The sequence below is a fragment of the Henckelia pumila genome, chromosome 1 (genome assembly GCF_033568475.1).
Source record: "Henckelia pumila isolate YLH828 chromosome 1, ASM3356847v2, whole genome shotgun sequence".
Taxonomy (NCBI): domain Eukaryota; kingdom Viridiplantae; phylum Streptophyta; class Magnoliopsida; order Lamiales; family Gesneriaceae; genus Henckelia; species Henckelia pumila.
The window spans coordinates 86915887-86938880 of record NC_133120.1 but is presented as its reverse complement, the minus strand read 5'-3'; the positions used below and the strand labels follow the sequence as shown (position 1 = coordinate 86938880).

General features: G+C 40.2%; 1 protein-coding gene across 1 annotated transcript; it reads left to right on the top strand.

The window, feature by feature from the left end:
- Positions 1-2440: 2440 nt before the first annotated feature.
- LOC140867471 (uncharacterized) lies at positions 2441-6439 on the top strand. Its single transcript, XM_073272544.1, has one exon. It carries the CDS (start codon positions 2441-2443, stop codon positions 6437-6439), a length of 3999 nt encoding a protein of 1332 aa, XP_073128645.1.
- The last annotated feature ends 16555 nt before the right edge of the window (positions 6440-22994 follow it).

Below are 22994 nucleotides of genomic sequence, written 5' to 3'. Positions count from 1 at the left end.
TTATCACATGCATGGTGTCTTCTTTTAATATATCATGATTCCTATATTTTGTGTGTATATATATAACCCAGGAATATACATATATATAAATATATATATATATATTTAATTGCGATTTTTCATGTAAATGTTGATATGCGGTTTGGGGCGGTTTTTTTTTTAATAAAGAAGAATGATCAAGTAAAAAAAATACGTGAATATTTTTTGATCACTCCGACATGAAATCATAAAGATTATTTTCAAATTAAATTAAAAAAATACAATGAAAATTACAAATGTTTAAAAAATAAATCACATAAAACAATAGTCAAGTTTTTAATCATAAAATCTCACAATTCAAATTGAATGCTCCATTGAAAATTAGTTTCGAGTTTCAATGTATAATACATGCAAATAATGAATGAAATTTAAAAAAAAATGCATAAAAATCTCCTCATATTTTTTAACATGCATGACTAAAAAAAGTATAAGAAAGGCAAAACAAAACTATTTTTTAAAAACAATTATATAAAAACAAATATTAAAAAGTCCTATTTATAATATTAATCAATACATTGAATTACCTTTTTCAAATAAACTTGAAATCTTGACAAATTTTTCAACATAATATAGACCAAAAGTTGAGAATCAAGAAAAAGTTGAAACAAAGAAATAAAATTAACTGACAAAACTAAGAAACGATCAGTGACTCAAAAAATACAATGAAATTAGAGTTTATGATTTTATATACTAGTTAATTTAGGTTAAATATTTATTTTAAACATATTTTTATTTTACAAAGCAAGGATGATTTTTTTTGTTTACAACTTCCCTAAATGTGCATGATTTAAATAGAGAATAACATATCGGATGAAAAAAAGTTAATTTTAAATCCCTATGATATATTATATAGTCTTTTTTTTCAGTACATAAATTTTGAATTTATGTCATTATTATGGTATTATAATTAGATATAGACATGATAATGTTTCATTTGAATCATTTTATTTAATTTAAAATAAATTATATAAACGATATTCATGATTATATTAATATATCATAAATAATTTTAAAAGTATTTATTTATGCGAAGCGGCCGGTGCGGTTTTCCATTAAAATTGCCACCACACCATATTATGCGGTGCGGTTTGCTATTTTTTTTCAACCGCGGTTTTGATGAAAAAACTGAACATATATAGCGGTGTGATGCGGTTCGATATTCGGTCGGTTTGGGCGGGTTTTCATTAAATTTGATCAGCCCTACCCAATTCCGTGCCCATATAAGTCAACTCACTTATTGTACATAATGAGTACAAAGTTGGGCATAATTGTTAGGTAACGTAACAAATATATATATATATATATATATATATATATATATATATTGATACCCCGTGAAATTATTTTAACCCGAATCCGTTCGTTATGGGTTTATGAGGGTTGGCCCAATTATTGAATTATAATCATTAGGTAAGGTCCAGCCCAGTTTTACACCTGTTAGGGCTTTACTTAAACTGGGCTGTTATTTATGGGCCGACCAGAGCTGGCCCCTAATGGGCTGGATGGACTTCTCTTACATGCATTGTGGATAAGTTTGACCATCTTGAGATATTTATGAGATGGGGATAAACTTGAAGGCGGTCCAATGGATGAAGAGTCCCAGTACAGGACATGTTATAATTCGACTAGGTAACTTACTCTATTTTTCCTATAAATACAGGTATTGTTATGGTTGTATTATTCATTATTCATTACTCACTCTTCATTATTCATCACACATTCACTCTCACTTTTACATTCACGCATTCATATCTCTCAGTTTTCACTTTAATCATACCCTCTGTCTTCAAGCTACTGACTTAGGCATCGGAGGGGTCACGCCGAAAACACTTTCGGCGTCCCTTTGACCTAGCTGTTGCTTGTGCAGTTCCGCCATACCCGACCCGACCTACTTTCTAAAGGATTTGGAGGATCCATTCTACCAGACCGAACCCGAGGTAAAATTCCGACATCATCAATTGGCGCCGTCTGTAGGAATTTGAAGGAAAAAAGTTTCGATGGCTAATCAAAATGGAGATCACCCAAATTTAGAGGAATTAATAGCTCAGGTTGTTCAGAGGGCTTTGGCAGAAAGAGGAGAGGCCAATCCTCTGCACCCTGAGCACAACGCCCACCTCGATGAGATCAAAAAGTTGAAAGAGGAGATGGAGCAGCTAAGGAAAAAACAGGCCGGGTACCTAGCTACTACAACAAGAAACATTTCATTTACTCAGGAGATATTGGACGCCGACCTCCCCAAGCAGTTCAAATTGCCTCATGTTGGAGAATATGATGGCAAGGAAGATCCTGAAGACCATTTAGCGCGCTTCGAGAATGCAGCTCTGTTGCATAAATATTCTGATCAGATTAAGTGTCGGGCTTTCTTACTACTCTCATAGGACCAGCCCAGCAATGGTTCAATATGTTACGCCCCGGAGAGATCAATGAATTCAAGGATTTTAGCAAATCCTTCGTGCACCACTTCGCCAGTAGCAAAAAGCATCCTACCACTACTTTCAGTCTCTTCGCAATCAAGCAAAGGGAGCATGAAAATTTGAGAGCATATATCCGCAGGTTTAGTGCCTTGGCTCTTGAGGTACCCACTGCGACACCAGATCTGCTTATCAGTGCCTTCATGCAAGGGCTGGATACAAAAGATTTTCTCAAATCCCTAATAAAAATACCAGCGGAAACATACGAGGAACTACTCGCCCGAGCGGAGAAATATGTCAACATGGAAGAAATACAGGTTTCTAGAGCTGCTATGAAGAGGGAACGACCAAAAAGTCCAAAGGGCAATAGGGTTCCTAACAATAATACGGGAATGGGACAGCCATTCCGGCCCGTTTTGTTGGGAGAGTTCACTTCTCTCACCCCTTTACGCATGAAAAAAGTACGAGCTTTACAAATTTGTGACGATCGTAAACTCACGCAGAGGCCTCCCTGGGCTGAGAAGGGACCTCGTAACAGGGAATCAGATAAATATTGTCACTTTCACAATGAGTATGGGCATACGACGGAGGACTGTCGTCAATTAGATCAAGAAATTGAAAGAATAATACAGCAACACTCTGAATTAAAAAATATATTGACCCGTCAGGAAAGGTATCGCCCGAACAGAGGACAGGGAGGAAGGTCAAGACAAAGAGCCAGGACTGCTCCTCCCCATGAAGATTTCAACCAACCCAATCAAGAACAGCTCAGGGATGACCGAGCTCATCAGAGACCAGCCCCGCCCGCTCGAGGAATTATTAACATGATTTCTGGAGGTCCTACTGATGGTGATTCCAACCGAGCTAGGAAGACTAGCAGCAGAAAGTTAATGAATATGGAGATTGACAATCAGATTGTCCATACTGGCCCGACCCTCTCTTTTGGACCGGAAGATATGAAAGGGGTGGCTAGCAACCATAATGACGCACTAGTAATAAGAGCTATGATCGCAAATTATGATGTAGCCCGGATATTTGTGGATTCAGGCAGCTCTGTCAACGTTCTATTTCAGGAAGCAATAAGTCAAATGGATTTGGGGCAGTACAAGATAGAACCAGTCGTAACATCCCTCTTTGGTTTCACAGGTCATGCCATTCGACCTGTGGGGTTAGTGCATTTACCCTTAACTCTGGGTAAAAGCAGTATCCGCAAAACCAGGATTGTGAGTTTCATTATTGTTGACGCTCCGTCTGCCTACAATGCCATACTAGGCAGACCTGCCATGACCACTTTCATGGTAGTGGCATCAGCCCTGCATCAGAAAATAAAATTCCTGGTGGGAAATGAGGTTGGTGAGGTAGAAGGGGACCAAATCATAGCTCGCAAATGTTATGTAGAGGAGGTCAGAATAGAGCAAAAGGTTGCCAGGGCTGATAATGTTGGCAGACCTGGACTTTCTGTGATGGAGAAAGTCAACTTGATAGAGGACACATCTGTCACCACTGAAGAAGAAATTGAGGAAATCATGATATCACCTCCCTCTGGGGTGGTGAAAATTGCTCACACCCTGGAAACACGGTTGAAGCAACCGCTACTGGAATGCTTGGAAAAAAATAAGGATGTTTTTGCATGGTCGGTTTCCGACCTGACAGGGGTACATCGGGAAGTGGCAGAGCACAAACTCAATATAATAAAGAGTTGTCGCCCTATTATCCAAAAGAAACGGCACTTCGGTCCCGAAAAGGATGCGGTTATAAAGGAACAAGTGGACGAATTACTCAGAGCGGGACACATCGAGGAAATCTACTTCCCGACCTGGCTGTCCAATATAGTGCTGGTGCCAAAGTCCTCAGGCAAATGGCGCATGTGCGTGGATTTTCGGGATCTAAACAAGGCTTGTCCAAAGGACTGTTATCCGTTACCCAGAATTGATCAACTTGTCGATTCGACAGCAGGACACGAGCTGCTCTGCTTCTTGGACGCCTATCAAGGATATCATCAAATCCCATTAGCCAGAGAGGACAAGGATAAAGTAAGTTTTGTGACGTCAACAGGAACATATTGTTACGTAGTTATGCCATTTGGGCTCAAAAATGCTGGGGCTACATATCAAAGGCTGATGGATAAAGTATTCGAGCAACAAATTGGGAAGAATATCGAAGTCTATGTAGATGATATTCTGGTCAAGACCCGAACTACGGACCAGTTTATTACCGACTTAACTCAAACCTTTCAGACCTTGAAGCGCTACAAGCTTAAGCTAAACCCTAACAAGTGTACTTTCGGAGTCCGAGCTGGAAAGTTTTTGGGTTATATGGTCACGCAAAGGGGAATAGAAGCTAATCCTGAAAAAGTTCAAGCTATCATTTCTATGAGCTCCCCTAAGAATATACAGGAAGTACAGAGATTAACTAGAAGAATTACAGCACTGGCCCGGTTTATAAGCAGATCGGCAGATAAAAGCCTCCATTTCTTTAAAGCATTAAGGAAAACGAAGAATTTTGAATGGAATGAAGAAAGTGAGAAAGCATTCCAAGACTTGAAGGCTTACTTAAAACAATTACCCGTATTGAATAAACCTACCCAAGGGGAAGAATTGTTCTTATATTTGGCAGTTACACCCCGAGCAGTCAGTTTGGTCCTTGTCAAAAAGGACGGAATGAATCATCAGCCCGTATATTTCTTCAGTCACGCCCTGAGGGGACCCGAGCTCAATTACCTGACTCAGGAAAAGCTTGCTCTAGCTTTGATCATCACAGCAAGAAAATTAAGGCCTTATTTTCTCTCACATCCTATCACTGTACTCACCAATAGTGCTTTGGGAAAGATCGCAGCTAACCCGGATGTATCGGGTAGACTGGTCAGATGGATCACAGAATTGAGTGAGTACGATATCAAATATGAAGCTCGAACAGCTATAAAAGCCCAAGACCTAGTTGATTTCTTGGCAGAGACAATTCAGCTAGAACAAGAAGAACTATGGAAGATCTTTGTAGATGGGTCATCATGCAAGTCCGGGAGCGGAGCAGGAATTGTAATAATCTCACCTTGGGGTGAAGAGACTAAAATTTCAATCAGACTAGACTTTAGAGCCTCCAATAATGAAGCAGAATACGAGGCCTTGTTACTCGGACTAAAGGCAACGCGGAATTTGGGGGTTTCCCGAGCTATCCTATATTCCGATTCCCAATTAGCTATTCAACAGAGCAATGGAAAGTTTGAAGTCAAGGACGATAAAATGAGGAAATATGCCAATGCATTGGACAAGGCAAAAGAAGGATTCACAGATCTGAAATTAGAGTTAATTCCCCGAACAGAGAACATCAAGGCCGACCACTTGGCCCGTTTAGCCAGCGTTTTGAGCGATCGACCGGATCCCATTGTCACGGGTCGGGAGCTCGTGTCCCAGCTGGAAACTTTGGATGACATGCTAGCCCAAGTACCAGAAGGAGATTGGAGGTATGATATACACAAATATCTAACTACAAAAGAACTGCCAAGTGATAATAAAAAAGCAAGGAAAGTAAAAAGAAGGGCCCTCCGCTTTGTCATGATCAATCAAATTCTGTTCAAACGATCCTTCTCTCAGCCTTTGTTAAAATGCTTGGGCCCGGATAAGGCCAATTATGTGTTGCGAGAAATTCATGAGGGATCTTGTGGCAGTCACCTGGGCAGTCTTGCCCTAGCTCGAAAAGCACTTCTGGCAGGATTCTTCTGGCCTACCATGCGAAAAGACTCATTAGCTCTGGTTAATTCATGTTATAATTGTCAGAGACATGCTAACTTACAGTGGAGACCTGCAGAATACATGAAGGCAGTAGTAGCTGCTTGTCCTTTTGATCAGTGGGGAATGGATATTGTAGGACCATTCCCTGTTAGCACGGGGCAAAGAAAGTTTTTATTGGTCGCGTTTGACTATTTCTCTAAATGGGTGGAGGCCGAGCCCCTAGCTAAAATTACAGAAAATGAAGTGCTCAATTTTCTGTGAAAAAATATAGTATGCCGTTTCGGAATCCCTCGCAGGTTGGCCTCAGACAATGGGAGGTAGTTCTGTGGTTCTAAAGTTCGAGCATGGTGTCAAGAGATGAAGATTGAACAAGTTTTCACCTCTGTTGCATACCCTCAAGGGAATGGACAGGTTGAGTTTACCAACAGGACGATTGTCCAAGCTCTCAAAACACGGCTAGATGCAGCTAAGGGTAAATGGGCAGACGAACTCCCTTCTGTGTTATGGTCCTATCGAACTACAACTCGATCTGGTACAGGTGAAACTCCTTTCAATATGGTGTATGGGACGGAAGCAGTTCTCCCGACAGAAATTGGACAAGAGAGTGCGAGGATAATGTCGTATGGAGCAAACAATCAAGCACTACGAGCAATGGATTTGGACTTACTCGAAGAACACAGGTCCCGCGCAGCACTTAGGCTCGCAGCCTATCGTAAACGAATGACCCAGGCTTACAACAAAAGAGTATATCCTAAAGTTTTTCAGGAGGGAGATCTGGTTATGCGCAAGATACAACATCCAGGGGAAAGAGGAAAGCTGGAGGCCAAGTATGAAGGCCCATTCAAAGTAATAGGAAAAGCTGGAATTGCGGCATATTATCTGGAAGATGCCCAAGGCAAGAAGGGTAAAAGGCCCTGGAATGCTCAGCACTTGAAAAAATACTATCCCTAAGCAGGCCAGCCCGGGTTCACCACAATATTTATAACTCATCAAGTTGGTCCTTAACCAGTGGGTTTTTTTTTTCTTTCTTTTTACGTTATGAAAGTCAGTCCTGTTTTTATTTATCTCAGGGTCAGTCTTGTTTTGTGTCAATTTTGTTTTTTAAAAAAATAATCGCGCAGTAAGAGCCAATTTTTCTTATATAACGCATTAGTACTTTTAGACATTCTTTACAAAGCCCAGGCAGGTCTGGCACTCAAAGACCACGTCAGTGGCACGCAAGGACCACATCAGTGGAACTAAAAGCCCAGGCAGGTCTGGCACTCAAAGTCCACTTCAGTGGCACGCAAGGACCACATCAGTGGAACTAAAAGCCCAGGCAGGTCTGGCACTCAAAGTCCACTTCAGTGGCACGCAAGGACCACATCAGTGGAACTAAAAGCCCAGGCAGGTCTGGCACTCAAAGTCCACTTCAGTGGCACGCAAGGACCACATCAAGTGGAACTAAAAGCCCAGGCAGGTCTGGCACTTAAAGCACGCAAGGACCACATCAGTGGAACTAAAAGCCCAGGCAGGTCTGGCACTCAAAGTCCACTTCAGTGGCACGCAAGGACCACATCAGTGGAACTAAAAGCCCAGGCAAGTCTGACACTCAAAGTCCACTTCAGTGGCACGCAAGGACCACATCAAGTGGAACTAAAAGCCCAGGCAGGTCTGGCACTTAAAGCACGCAATGACCACATCAGTGGAACTAAAAGCCCAGGCAGGTCTGGCACTCAAAGTCCACTTCAGTGGCACGCAAGGACCACATCAGTGGAACTAAAAGCCCAGGAAGGTCTGGCACTCAAAGTCCACTTCAGTGGCATGCAAGGACCACATCAAGTGGAACTAAAAGCCCAGGCAGGTCTGGCACTTAAAGCACGCAAGGACCACATCAGTGAAACTAAAAGCCCAGGCAGGTCTGGCACTCAAAGTCCACTTCAGTGGCACGCAAGGACCACATCAGTGGAACTAAAAGCCCAGGCAGGTCTGGCACTCAAAGTCCACTTCAGTGGCATGCAAGGACCACATCAGTGGAACTAAAGGCCCAGGCAGCTCTGACACTCAAAGTTCACCTCGGGGGCCCACATCAAGGGAATTCATAGCCCAAACACGGTTGTCATACAAACTTCATCAGTCTTATTAAATGGTCAAGCAGGACTGGTTAAACAACACGGATAAAAAATTCATAGGGGTTCTGATTTCCAGGAATGTACCTGGACCCTTGAAAATTTTCAATCAATTTTATGGTTTCTTATATATATTGGACAGTTCGGGTGTATGAGGTCGGGATTTTAATAAAGTATATTGCATGAGTTCCCGCCAAGCTCTGAACCTGATCCAGGCACAGGAAGGTCATGTTTTCAAGATTTCATCATTTAATCAGTTCGATCACATATAGGACGGGTGTGTAACTTCTTACACTTGGTAAAAAATCGTGGCGTAATTGTTATTTTCATTCATAGCAAGCATATAAAAAACCTGAGTTGGGCAAAAACATGCATAACAAGCAGAGATGGGCAAAAACATTTCATTGAATAACATTGTATCAGCCCGATCTGGGCAACAACAAAACTAAATGACCGCGCAGGGTCTACCATATAGGTCATGTTTTAAACAGGTATTACAGAAATAATCAGGGGGCGGGGGCGTCTTAGGGCTTAGAGCTTTGTTCGGGATCCGAGGGTTTTTCTTGCTCAGCCTCCTCAAAATCCTCTTCGGGCATGTCATCAAGAGCTTTGGAGCAATCCAGGAAAGAAGCGGGGTGCTCGGCCTCGGAATATCCATTAGCCCTGAACTGGGCAAGACATCCCTTGAAGCCCTCGTCAAAAAAGGTTGCCGCCTTCTCAGCTACTGCATTAGCAAAGTCCGCGGAGTCCAAAAACTCCTTTTTTCCAAGCTCCTTGGCAGCTTTCAGTTCTTGGTTCAAGGCCCGCACTTGGACCTCCAGCTCGATCTTCTCCACCTCCAGCTCGGAAAATTTGGTGTTGACAGCCTCCAGAGCTATGCGGCAGGACTCAGCTTCAGCACGAAGACCGAGCTGTTCCTCTTCATACTCTTTTTTCATCTCACAGGGTTTTCGCGTGAGTTCGGAAATCCGAGCTACGAAGGCTTCTTGATTCAGGGCATGGTCTTCTCGTTCCTGGGAAGCTCGACTGGTGATCTCCCCGCCCCAAGCTAAAGCCTGTGATAATATAAAAGGATGAACACTAGCTCGGTGTATAAGCTAGGAATTAAAACACAGTAACATACCTGCATGAAGGCCAAAGCAAAGTTTTGTTTAGCCTCAAGATGAGTTACAGCTTGTAGAATTTTTACGTCACCTCGGGAGATCAAGTTTTGCATTATGCCCAGGGTCCCTTGGGGATCGGGCTTCGAGAAGAAGGACAGGTCAGGTAGCCCGGGCTGAGCCGTTGTACCCCGGCGCTCCATGTCCTGAAGAGATCCAAACTCCTCTAACGGGCTTTTGCCATGAGGTCGGGATGATAAGGAGGAAGGTGGTGGTGGCAGTTCGGAAGCCATAGTATGCCCTTGCTCCTTAGCCTTGGAGGATTTTTTCTTAGGCGGTGCAATCAGTTCAGCCTCGGGTTTTGAGCTAGCCTCCGCGTCCTCTGATTTTTTCCTTTTCAGGTTCTTCAAGGCAGCTCTGAAATTTGCAGGCATGGTGGCGGATCTGATTCTGTCGTCTAAACAAATAAAAGTGCAATGAATAAATAAATTGTGTGTCTCAATTAGTCTAAATATTAGTAGTACGGGAACAGGGGTACTATCTACATCCCCTTCGATCTCTACTCCTTTCCCACTAAAGCCGTAATGGCAGAGAAGATCATCCCCGATCAGGTTCTCGATGTCAAAAATTTGAACAGACATGGTATTGAGAAAATTGGTAAAATTATGGGATGGTAGAGCCGGGGGGGTCAGGAGTGGTGAAATTCATAGCCCAGTTACCTCGACACTCCCAGGCCTGGGTAGGCTTAACATAGAAATATCTATTCGTCCAACCTTTGTGAGAGCTCGACTTTCCCCTTAAAAAGGGGTATTCGGGTCGCATGGAAATGTAAAAACGGCCCGGGGCAGTCTTCTTAATTTGAAGGAATTGAATAAAATTTCCTATGTCTAAGGGAATTCTGAAAAAACAAAATAGAACAGCTAGGGATAAGATCGAACTAAATGAGTTCGGGGACAATTGACTTGGGCACACACAAAAATATTGACAGAGCTGAGATACGCAGCTCGGGATTGGGAATCTCAAACCCATTCTTACTTGATCTATGCTGAAACTTAAAAAACCAGTAGGTGGTTTGTGAGCTCGGTCTTTACGGCCCGGGATTATGAGCTCATAGCCCTCAGGCATTCCCGATCTCTCTCTAATACTAGGACCCAGGTTAGGGCTCAGGTGGGAGGCCAAGACCTCATACCATTGTCTACCCTTAGCAGATAAACGGGCCTCATCCGACCTAAGTTTGTGTAGTCGCTTTAACTTTTCTATACGAGTCTCCGATAAATCCAGCTCGGAGCTTGGATTATTGGAATCAGAGGGCTCGGGGTCATTAGAGGGAGAGTTGGGTGCTTCGATAAAAGATACTACTTCTTTAACGGAAGTTTCGTCGGGGGAAGACATGTTAATCAACCTAGTGTAAAGGCGGGAGGACTTACAGGTGAGAGAGTTGTAGCCCGGGATTGGCACAAACGATAAAGGCAGCTCAGGATTGCGCAGTCCAGGTCGGGAGGGCTCTCGAAATTCTTGCAGTGTAACAGTACAAAGGTAAAAAGTAACAAACAAAATTTTACCGATTCATATATATAGAGATGGTGAATCGATCTGGACCGTTGATTTTTTACTGGATCTACGGCTCGAGACGGGACAAGTCAAGGTTTTTGGCTTCGATAAATGAACCGTCAAGGGACATCTGATCCGTTCATGAAAAACACATCACACGGATCCTGATCTGGACCGTCCAAAAGAAACACATTTCATGAATAAAATGCTGGACTGTTCTAGGGACACATGTACAGTGCGGGGACCGGACTCCATTCTTAGTCTAAACTCATTCTTTTTTTAGACCTGTTCGGGAGGTACTATTGATACCCCGTGAAATTATTTTAACCCGAATCCGTTCGTTATGGGTTTATGAGGGTTGACCCAATTATTGAATTATAATCATTAGGTAAGGTCCAGCCGAGTTTTACACTTGTTAGGGCTTTACTTAAACTGGGCTGTTATTTATGGGCCGACCAGAGCTGGCCCCTAATGGGCTGGATGGACTTCTCTTACATGCATTGTGGATAAGTTTGACCATCTTGAGATATTTATGAGATGGGGATAAACTTGAAGGTGGTCCAATGGATGAAGAGTCCCAGTACAGGACATGTTATAATTCGACTAGGTAACTTACTCTATTTTCCTATAAATACAGGTATTGTTATAGTTGTATTATTCATTATTCATTACTCACTCTTCATTATTCATCACACATTACTCTCACTTTTACATTCACGCATTCATATCTCTCAGTTTTCACTTTAATCATACCCTCTGTCTTCAAGCTACTGACTTAGGCATCGGGGGGGTCACGCCGAAAACACTTTCGGCGTCCCTTTGACCTAGCTGTTGCTTGTGCAGTTCCGCCATACCCGACCCGACCTACTTTCTAAAGGATTTGGAGGATCCATTCTACCAGACGGAACCCGAGGTAAAATTCCGACATTATCATATATATATATATATATATATATATATATAACCCAATGTGTGATCACTATTTCTGTAGTATTTCAAATGATTGGGTTGACGAAAGTCAAAATAATTGATTATTGGGATCTTCATTAATATTTAAACGTTGGAAATTTTCGACACTAGCTAGATTTTGTAAAATATTTTTTAATTACGCTTCAAAAAATTTTGGTGGCGAGTTACACATGACTGTATTCCATCAAGACAAAACTTGGCTCGACATCATGTTTCGGTAGATGAAAATGTAAGGACAATTTCCACCACTTGCAACCACACGATCAAAAAGCGAGCCAAGAGTTTAACTCTTTTTCTTTAAGACAAAATTTGCCCCGCCTAGGTGCTAACGGGATTGTGCAAAGTGTCTCCCAAGATAGAACGCTTACAACTTCAAGTAGAAGCACTGCAAACTCAAAGAACTTCGAACACAGAGTGCTTTGAAGAAACTCTTTTATGAAGAGAAATAAGAGAGATCAGAACTCTCTATATGCAAGAAAAGAGAAGAAAGAATGAGTGAATTGGTGAGTATGAATGCATGTGGGGTGGTTTATTTATAGACGTTGGACAGATGCATGCGGAAGGATGCATCAGTTGGATGCACACTCGGCCGAGAGGATGCACTGGTTCAGACAGAAGGGACGCGCATGTTCAGTTGACAGACGCACTGATTCGGCCCGAAGGGATGCGCACATTCAGATCCAAGAGACACAACTCTTTAGATTAATAATTAATTTCCGGAATAAAATAAAACAAATAAATAAATTGTTTATTTATCCAAAAACTTAAATATGTGCCAAAGCCAACCCACGCCAACGCTCGGTCCGTGCCGGCCGGACGGCGGCGGTGGCGCACACGCGCGTGTGGCTAATGGTTCGAACCTAGCATAGTCTAAGTCCGCTCCCTTTAACAAACATGGGTACCCCTTGGGACCCCAACCCATTGTCTAAACTTGGGCATTATATAGTGTCATCCATTTCCACAGTTTAACAATGTGGAACAATGAGCATTTATCTCATTCACCACTTTCTAACACATTTTCCAACAATCCCCCACATGAATGTGATTTTTGCGAATATGTATGCATATGATAAAATAGAGTTTCTTCCGAAAAACTATTGCATGGGGAGAGGTAGCTTGCGGCTTTGAACCTTCCTTAGTGAAATACTATCGGATTTACTAGGCTGCCTAGTGAACATGATGTCTTGAACTATTCAGCCGTTGATGTAACCAAGACAACAGTATTCACACAATAATTTTTCTCACACTAAATTTGTTCTCATGGTTTTGTCCGTTTTGGCCTTGGACAATATCATGGTTAAAACTTAACCTCACTACTTGCACAAGTTGCACTTTTATCCTAGGAATGAGAATAGAACGAAGTTCTAAGTGCACACGAACATTCATAACTTGATTTTCCCATTGAACCAAGATCTTGGGATCTCCAATCTACAAGGTTGGGTTTTCGCTATGAATATTCTTTAATTTTGTAGGTTTTAATCTCATTTATCTTGATAAGCAGTTTACTTGATCTCTTCCTAAACCTTTAGTCAACGGATCCGCTAAGTTATCTTTTGATTTTACATAATCAACTGCGATAACAACATTTGAGATCAACTGTGTAACGCCTAAAATTTCCTCTTACATTGACCGTAATGCATAATTAGGATTATTAATAGTTTAAATAGAATTAAATAATAATAAAATAAATTAAAGGTTTAAATGACTTTTATTTATCATGATTAGATGCTTTAAATTTATTTAGGATTTTTAATTTGAGTATTTTAAGAGTTATGCATTTTTTAAGGAAAAAATATTATTTTGATCACGTAGACTGGTCAGGAGTCGATCGCGATAAAAGTTTTATTTAAATTTTGACTTAAGGATTTTTAAAGGGCCTAAAATAATTATTTTAAGGTTTATTATATAGAAAAATTTAGTTTTCTTTCATTCATATATTTTAGTAGTCCGTTTTTCGTTTAATTGGACCATTTTAATGACTTTTATGACACTTTAAATTTTTGGGCTTGTATTATTTCGAAAAATTAACATTTTAATGGTCCAAAGTATTGAAGTTGGGTTTAGTTCTTAAATTTTTGGGAGCCCATAAACATTTTCCTTAAGAGGGCCCATGATCCATTTACTTAAAACCCAATTGTTGAGCCCTAATCTCCATCTCCTTCTTCCTTGTGCGAGTCTGAGAAAAGAAAAATAGGGACCTTGCGTGTTCCTTCACCTTGCACTCACCTCACACGAAAACTTGGTAGAATTTCAAGATTTTTGCGGATTATTGATCACCACGCCCCGAGCTTCGTTTCTATACCTTTATTTTCCGGTTTAAGGCATGTTCAAATTTCTTCCCCTCACCATTAGGATCGATTTTATGCTTATTTTAGTCGCGAAATATTGTTGTTTGCATTCTTATGTGTGTGTTCTTGAACCTAAATTTAAGATTTTAGCATGTTTCTTGTTTAATCATTGGTTGGATTGTTTTATTTTTTTAAAATCTTGTCTGGGCTTGGCTGCTGGTTCGAGTGGGTTCTTCCCTTTGGTTCATTGAGTGGCGTCTTAAGAATTTTATTTCTGAGATTGGTGTGATTTTGGCAGTGAACAGAGGCGTGTGTGTTCTTGCTCAGGGGAGTGTCATGCGTGTGTGTCCGGGGGGGATCGGGTTCATGGCTCATGGCTCGAGCCATGACCTGATCAGGTTGAACTGGCAGGACCCTGGGGGCGGTCTTGCCAGAAGAGTTCCGGCCAGGAGGGGACTTGGGAGTGTTGGGCTTTGCGTAGGTGTGAACGGTAGAAGGAGAGTGGGCTGATGGATTGGGTTGGAATGGGTAGTGTAGTTGGGCTGGGTCTTGGCTAGCGGTCCGGGTCGGGTCTTGTCATTGGGCAATGTATCGAGTTTTGGGTCGGGTCAGTTTATTTTATTTGGGCTTAAGTTATGAAACGGGGCTTAGGTTATGAAACTGGGCTTAATTATTATCTGGGCTTAAGTTGTAATTGTGTTTAAATTATTATTTGGTCCTATGATGTTATATAGGGCTTAAATAAATAATCGGGCTTAGGATAATATTAGGACTTTGGGCTTCTAAGGAAAATAAATATTAATTGGGTCAGACTTAGTTTAAGGGTTTAAGTTAAAGGGCAGCAGCTCGAACCAGCCAAGACAATATCGCAGTCTGTAAATATATATTTAATAGACGTATATGTAATATTTTGATATAAATATTATCTTTATAAAAAAAAATTAAATATATATTTACGGACAATGTTTTTAAGAAAAATAATATTTTTAATTCACGATTCATGCATATGTTTCACGTTAAATAGATGGCATGCGAAGAAAAATAATTTTGGGATAATTGATGTGATTTGTGACAAACACGGGACTTGAGGTCGGGATACCGGGCCCGATGACCTTTCTACTTATGATTATGAGCCTATGAATCCCCAAAGGTTGGGTGAAGTGACATAGGGCGTTAGGGGTTACACCCCACAGGCCGCCACCACGTACGATGGATTTAGATTGATCAATCGAATTAGGTTACACTTCACTGATATGACCCACAGCAAAGATTTTTATGACTATGACATGTCATATTTATGTTATGTAATTATGATATGATTATGTTACGATTTACTATTATGCATATGATTTTTACGTTCATGCATGCATTAAATCCTCACGTTATTTTATATGCGTCGTGCTTGCATGTGGTTTTATTTAGTAGTATTCGTTATGTATATTATAGAGCATGCTGGGCCTCTAGGCTCACTAGATCTAAATGATGCAGGTGAGTTTGATTCCGTAGCTGTTGATGTGGACCCGACTGGCGGCGAGGACCTCTGAGCATCAACTGCTAGCTTGCTTGCCTGTGACCATTGCAGTATTTATTTCCGCACTTTTATGAGATTATTTTGAGGGTTGTATTGAACTATTTACAGTGCATGTTTGCTATTTTTACCTTTCACGTTATGATTTTACCATGTTCGAGTATTTTTTTTAAACTATGTATTTCCGCATTTTGCGATATCGTATTTCTCGCGCTTACATTATTTTAATTTATTCGAACGATTTAAACTGCTAGAGTTCAATCAATTTATTATATATTATATCACGTTGAATAAAATTATTTTCAGTAATAACGCATATATATGTATGGGCATATGTGTGGTGTTTAAATTAATATAAATAAATAAAAAAAAATTTCCTTCGAGTTTTCGATCGTTTCAAACTGCCTAATGGTATTATGTCTGCGATGTATGTGTCTTGACTTACCATTATACATACTACTTTGTGCCCTGCTTATAGCCAACTGACTATCGCAATGTATCATTATTGCTGGCACTGGTTTCGTCCAACACAGAATATCTTCTAGGAAATTACGAAGCCATTCCGCTTCTTCTCCCGCTTTGTCTAGAGCTATGAATTCCGATTCCATTGTTGAACGAGCTATACACGTTTGTTTTGAGGATTTCCGTGACACAGCTCCTCCACCGATGGTGAATACATATCCACTTGTGGACTTCGAGTCTTTTGTGTCGGATATCCAATTTGCGTCACAATATCCTTCAAGTACAGAAGGATATGTTGCATAATGTAATCCATAGTCCATTGAATATTTTAAGTATTTGAATACTCTTTCTAACGCTTTCAAATGATCATGACTAGGATTACTTGTAAATGTACTCAATTTATTTATTGAGTATGCAATATCAGGACGAGTACAATTTGTAATATACATTAGACTCCCAATTATTCTTGCATATTGCTGTTGAGATACGGGTTCACCTCGATTTTTGGATAAATGTAAACTTAAATCCACGGGTGATCTTAATGGCGTAACATCATACGCGTTGAATTTCCTAAGTACTTTCTCAATATAATGAGATTGTGTTAGGATAATTCATTCAGGCGTTTTTACAATCTTAATTCCTAAGATAACGTCTGTTTTTTCCATATCTTTCATATCAAAATGTTTTGTCAACATTTTCTTAGTTTTCATGATGATATCATGATTACTACCCATTATGAGCATGTCGTCTACATATATACAAACAATTACATACGAGTCATGTGTACCTTTTATATAAACACATTTATCACACTCATTAATCTTGAATCCATTTGACATCATTGTTTTGTCAAACTTTTCATGCCATTGTTTAGGAGCTTGTTTTAGCCCATACAATGATTTAATGAGTCGACACACTTTCTTTTCTTGACCGGGAGCAATGAATCCTTCAGGTTGTGCCATATATATTTCTTCCTCTAACTCACCATTTAAAAAGGTCGTTTTAACATCCAATTGATGAATTTCGAGATTGTTTAAAGCAGCAAGTGCTATAAGTACTCGAATAGACGTTATTCTTGTAACAGGTGAATATGTGTCGAAGAAATCCAAACCTTCTTTTTGTCTAAATCCTTTGGCCACTAACCTTGCTTTGTATTTTTTCACCGTTCCATCAGCTTTGTATTTCCTTTTTAAGATCCATTTGCATCCTAAAGGTTTGCTTCCTCCCGCTGGGAGATCTACTAACTCCCAAGTATGATTTTGCATGATGGAATCTATTTCGCTTTTTATGGCCTCTTTCCAAAGTGGAGCATCAGGACTGGATAACGCTTCACTTAAAGTCCTTGGATCATTTTCTATAGCATAACTAAGAAAATCAGGACCAAATGTTTTAGCTATCTTAGCTCTTTTGCTACGCCTTGGTTCTTCGTTTTCATGAGTTTCCTCATTTGTGGATTCATGAGCTTTTTTAATAGAGCTATTTTCTTTTCCTTCCTTACAAGGAAAAACGTTCTCAAAAAATGCAGCATTCCTCGATTCAATAATAGTATTTTCATGTATATCAGGAATCACTGACTTGTGCACTAAGAATCTATATGCACTACTGTTGTTTGCATATCCAATGAATATGCAATCTACAGTCTTAGGTCCAATCTTCACTTGTTTTGGCTTTGGTATTTCAACTTTCGCCAAACACCCCCATACTTTCAAGTATTTGTATGAGGGCTTATGTCCTTTCCACAATTCGTAAGGAGTTTCATTCTTCTTTTTATGTGAAATTTTGTTAAGATTATGTTTGCCGAAAGTATTGCTTCCCTCCACAAGTTTTGGGGTAGTCCAGAACTTATTAGCATGACATTCATCATTTCTTTCAGAGTACGGTTTTTTCTTTCCGCAACACCATTAGATTGTGGTGAATAATGAGCAGTTGTTTGATAAATAATGCCAGATTCATTGCAAAATTCTTCAAACGGAGCAACATATTCACCTCCTCTATCACTTCGAATTTTCTTGATTCGTTTGCCTAATTGATTTTCAACTTCAATCTTATAAGTCTTAAATGTTTCAAGAGCTTCATCTTTGCTTCTTAAAAGAAACACATAACAGAATCTTGTGCAGTCATCTATGAATGTAATAAAGTACTTTTTCCCACCTCTAGTTTGTACAAACTTTAAATCACAAACATCGGTGTGAATTAGTTCTAGAGGTATTGTACTTCTTTCCACTGTGTGAAAATGTACTTTAGTTAATTTAGCTTCAACACATACTTCACATTTGTAGTTTGAATCAATCTTAGTCCTTGGAATAAGATTTAGTTTTCCAAGTTTTCTCAAAGTGTTGAAGTTAACATGTCATAATCTAGTATGCCATAAATTAGAACATTCAACCAAGTAATTCAAAGCATTAACTTTATTACTTTCAAGATCACGAAGTACAGTTATTACATTCATCTTGAACAGTCCCTTTTCTATATATCCTTTTCTTAGGAACTGTCCATTTTTCATGATTACAACTTTTTCAGCTTAAAAAACTAGTCTAAATCTGGCCTTAACCAGTCTAGAACCGGATACAAGATTCTTTCTTATGTCCGGAACATGAAGGACATCAATAAGAGTAAGCACTTTTCCCGAAGTCATCTTGATCACCACTTTGCCTAATCCAACGATCTTAGAAGTCGCATTGTTACCCATATAGAGCTCTCGTCCACTTATAGGAGTATACTTCGAGAATAGTTCCTTGTCAGCATAGACATGTCGCGTAGCTCCGGTGTCGATAAACCATTCTTTGGGATGATCAACCATGTTAGCCTCGAAGATCACTGCTGACATATCTATCTCGGACAAATCAATAGGCACAGATTTGTGTTGGACCACATTTGCCCGGTACTGATTGTCCTTCTTCGGTAAGCGACAATCCTTGGCTTTGTGGTTCGGCTTTCCACAGTTCCAGCAGGTTCCTTTCCATTTCTTGTTCTTCCCTTGCTTCACATCTTTTCCAAAATGCTTTCTTTTCTTTATAGCGTTTGGCTCCACCAAATTTGCCTTCGCTTCCATCGGCATCTTACTAGCTTTGATCTCTGCTTTACGATTGTTTTCTTTAATTCGCAGTCTGACGATCAAGTCTTCGAGCCCCATTTCCTTGCGTTTGTGCTTCAAATAGTTCTTGAACTCTTTCCATAAGGGTGGCAGTTTTTCGATTAATGCAGCCACTTGAAAGGATTCACTGATCATCATCCCTTCAGCCATTATATCATGGAGGCTGATTTGGAACTCTTGCACTTGGCTAATCACCGTCTTGGCATCAACCATTTTGAACTCGAGAAACTTACCGACTACGAACTTCTTCGTGCCAGCATCCTCAGTCTTGTACTTTTTCTCTAAGGATTCCCACAGTTCCTTAGCAGTCTTGGTTGCAGAATATACACTATACAGTGTATTGTCCAACCCATTCAGTATGTAGTTTCGGCACAAGAAATCGCTGTGACACCATGCATCGAAAGCAGACCTTGTTTGTGTGTCAGCATCCGGCGCCGGAACAGCAACAACATCCTTCAAAAACCTTGCAAGATGAAGAGTTGTGAGATAAAACAACATCTTCTGCTGCCATGTCTTGAAGTCAGTACCGGAGAACTTTTTAGGTCTCTCGGCATGCGCATTAGAAGCAGCAAGGGCCGTGACAATAGCCGGTGTAACAGAGGGCGGCGTAACAGGGGGCGGTGGTGGGGGCGTAACAGAGGGCGGCGTGACTTTGGCAGAAGGATCAGTAGCCATCATACGAATTTTGTCTTAAACTTGTAAGGATAATTTCCACCACTTGCAACCACACGATCAAAAAGCGAGCCAAGAGTTTAACTCTTTTTCTTTAAGACAAAATTTGCCCTGCCTAGGTGCTAACGGGATTGTGCAAAGTGTCTTCCAAGATAGAACTCTTACAACTTCGAGTAGCAGCACTGCAAACTCAAAGAACTTCGAACACAGAGTGCTTTGAAGAAACTCTTTTATGAAGAGAAATAAGAGAGATCAGAACTCTCTATATGCAAAGCAAGAGAAGAAAGAATGAGTGAATTGGTGAGTATGAATGCATGTGGGGTGGTCTATTTATAGACGTTGGACAGATGCATGCAAAAGGATGCATCAGTTGGATGCACACTCGGCCGAGAGGATGCACTGGTTCAAATCGAAGGGACGCGCATGTTCAGTTGACAGACGCACTGATTTGGCCCGAAGGGATGCGCACATTCAGATCCAAGAGACACAACTCTTTGGATTAATAATTAATTTTTGAAATAAAATAAAACAAATAAATAAATTGTTTATTTATCCAAAAACTTGAATATGTGCCAAAGACAACCCACGCCCACGCTCGGTCCGTGCCGGCCGGACGGCGACGGTGGCGCGCGCGCGTGTCGCTAATGGTTTGAACCTAGCATAGTCTAAGTCCGCTCCCTTTAACAAACATGGGTACCCCTTGGGACCCCAACCCATTGTCTAAACTTGGGCATTATATAGTGTCATCCATTCCCACAATTTACCAATGTGGGACAATGAGCATTTATGTGGGGACCTCGGATGCTAATCTCATCTTAAAGGGCGATTAATAACAAAAAATATTCAATTAGAAAATTAATCTGCTTAAAAATCAAATAAATAATACAGGACATTTGGCGACGCAAAATCATACATTTGGCGACGCAAAAACACGTTGCAAAAGATCAACAATTTTTTTTTTTTTAGTAGACCTTGACGCGCGGGCGCGCCTAAGGCTCGAGCCAAGGCACCCAAGGTGCCTTGGTTAGGCGCGACCGCGCCTCTGGGCTGGGCGGGCGCGCCTGGCCCTCGGATTAGGCTTCCAAATAGCAGAAAAATGAAGGTTTTGCCCCTGTTTTGAATCTCAAACATCCTCTAACTTATGAAGCTTGAATTCAACATCAAAATCTAGAAGAAAACATGCAAATCCATGAGCTAATCAAGCAACTAAACATGGAACTTAATATACAACCCATAAGATCTTACATTGTTCTTATTCTTGCCAAACATACAAGTCTTAATGTGTAAGTGTTTATAACAAAACATATACAAGATCTAGATACAAAGGTTGACATCGACTCTACTGCATAAACCCGAGTTCACCACATGCTACTCTTGATCTCGTACTTCTTACAACCTTCTTTGTCCTGTGCTCGCCCCATCTATTCTCATGCACACATACAAACATAGAAATAGCCGGATATCTCCGGTGAGAATTGAATCCCAGTATAAAAAAACTATATCATGCATATCATAGAGTTTAAGGAAATACTCATATAAACATCTCAACAAGCATTAAACCAATCTATAGCAATGCATGACTGAAAAATCTGCTATCAAGTTCTATATCGGTTCTTGGGATCCCGGGGAAGAAGAACACAACAAATCTCCCACCTACTCTCCCTTTCGGGGTGGCGTTGAGCTCTTTTCTCGGACTTTGGCATACTATATCAAGTTTCTAACCATAGGAGTTGATCTATCTCCTAGGTTCCTTTATATATATCCAAACATCCGTATTCTTTTGGCGAATCTGCCATTTCAAATCTCAAAGGGTTGTTGGCTCAAGATGAATGCATCAAAATCTAGAAGCATAAGAGTAAAAGCCAACTAATAACAAGCTAAGTCAAACAAAAAAGTAAATGTGCAAATACAACACATATAAGCACATAGTATGTGGTTTTGAAAGGGCATTCAAGCAAAATCTCTTGAATGTACAAGCCCTTATTCAAAGGTTGTCTTATACCTTTCAAACTTGGTTTCAAAGCTCTTCAAATCTGATATAGCTGCACAACAAGAACACAATCAAAATCTGCTCATACTCTTCTCAATCTTCAAGGCTAACAAGTCACAAACCTTGTTCTTCCGTCGATCGGTTTCGAAGTCGTGATTCTTAACTTGAAGTCCCCTGTTTTCAATCTGAAAATACATCAAACATGTCTAAGAACATCAGCAAGAACTCACCTAATACTCAGCTCAAACAATCTAGACTCAAACTTGATCATTTTTCAAACCGACGGCGTAACGGTACGGAATCGGTAACCGAAACTGAAATCCAACCAATCTATCATTCATATCTACTTCAATACATGATATACCAGCCAAAATACATCAATATACCAGCATATCAGCAGCTAACATTTCGAAATATATGCTGAAAAATTCATAAAAAACAGAAATGACATCCAATCTTCGACCCGATTGCGATAATACAACACATAGAATCTCAAGAACATATATCCATACTCAAATTCTGAGTTCTTCACACACAAAATTTTGAAATATACTGAATCTCATCAATACTCACATCAATTCATAGCTCTTGACGAGAGGATCGTAGAACTATGCCCGGAATTAAAATCGACCGAACAGATCTTGAGATATTGAAGATTTAAGATGAAATCTCAAAGAAGAAAATGGGAGCTCTCGGTTCTTGGCTGAAGAAGTTGATAAATTCTGATGAATTTCATACACATTACACGTGATGATGCATGTGTAGACAAGTGTCCCACTCAAAAATCCATAATTGCACTTTGGCCCTTCATTTCTTCACTATTTGCAAATTGGCCCTTGAAACTTTTTTTTAATTCAATTTCAATCCTAAATAATTTAAGAATATTATAATTTAAATCTAAACTCCAAAAATTATCAAATTAAATATTCTCGGATTAAAATTAAATAATCTCGGGCCTTACAATTCTCCCCCTCTAAGATATGATTTCGTCCTCGAAATCGTATGCAGTCTACACGCATATAAGATAAGGAAATAACAGAAATACTGAATAAGA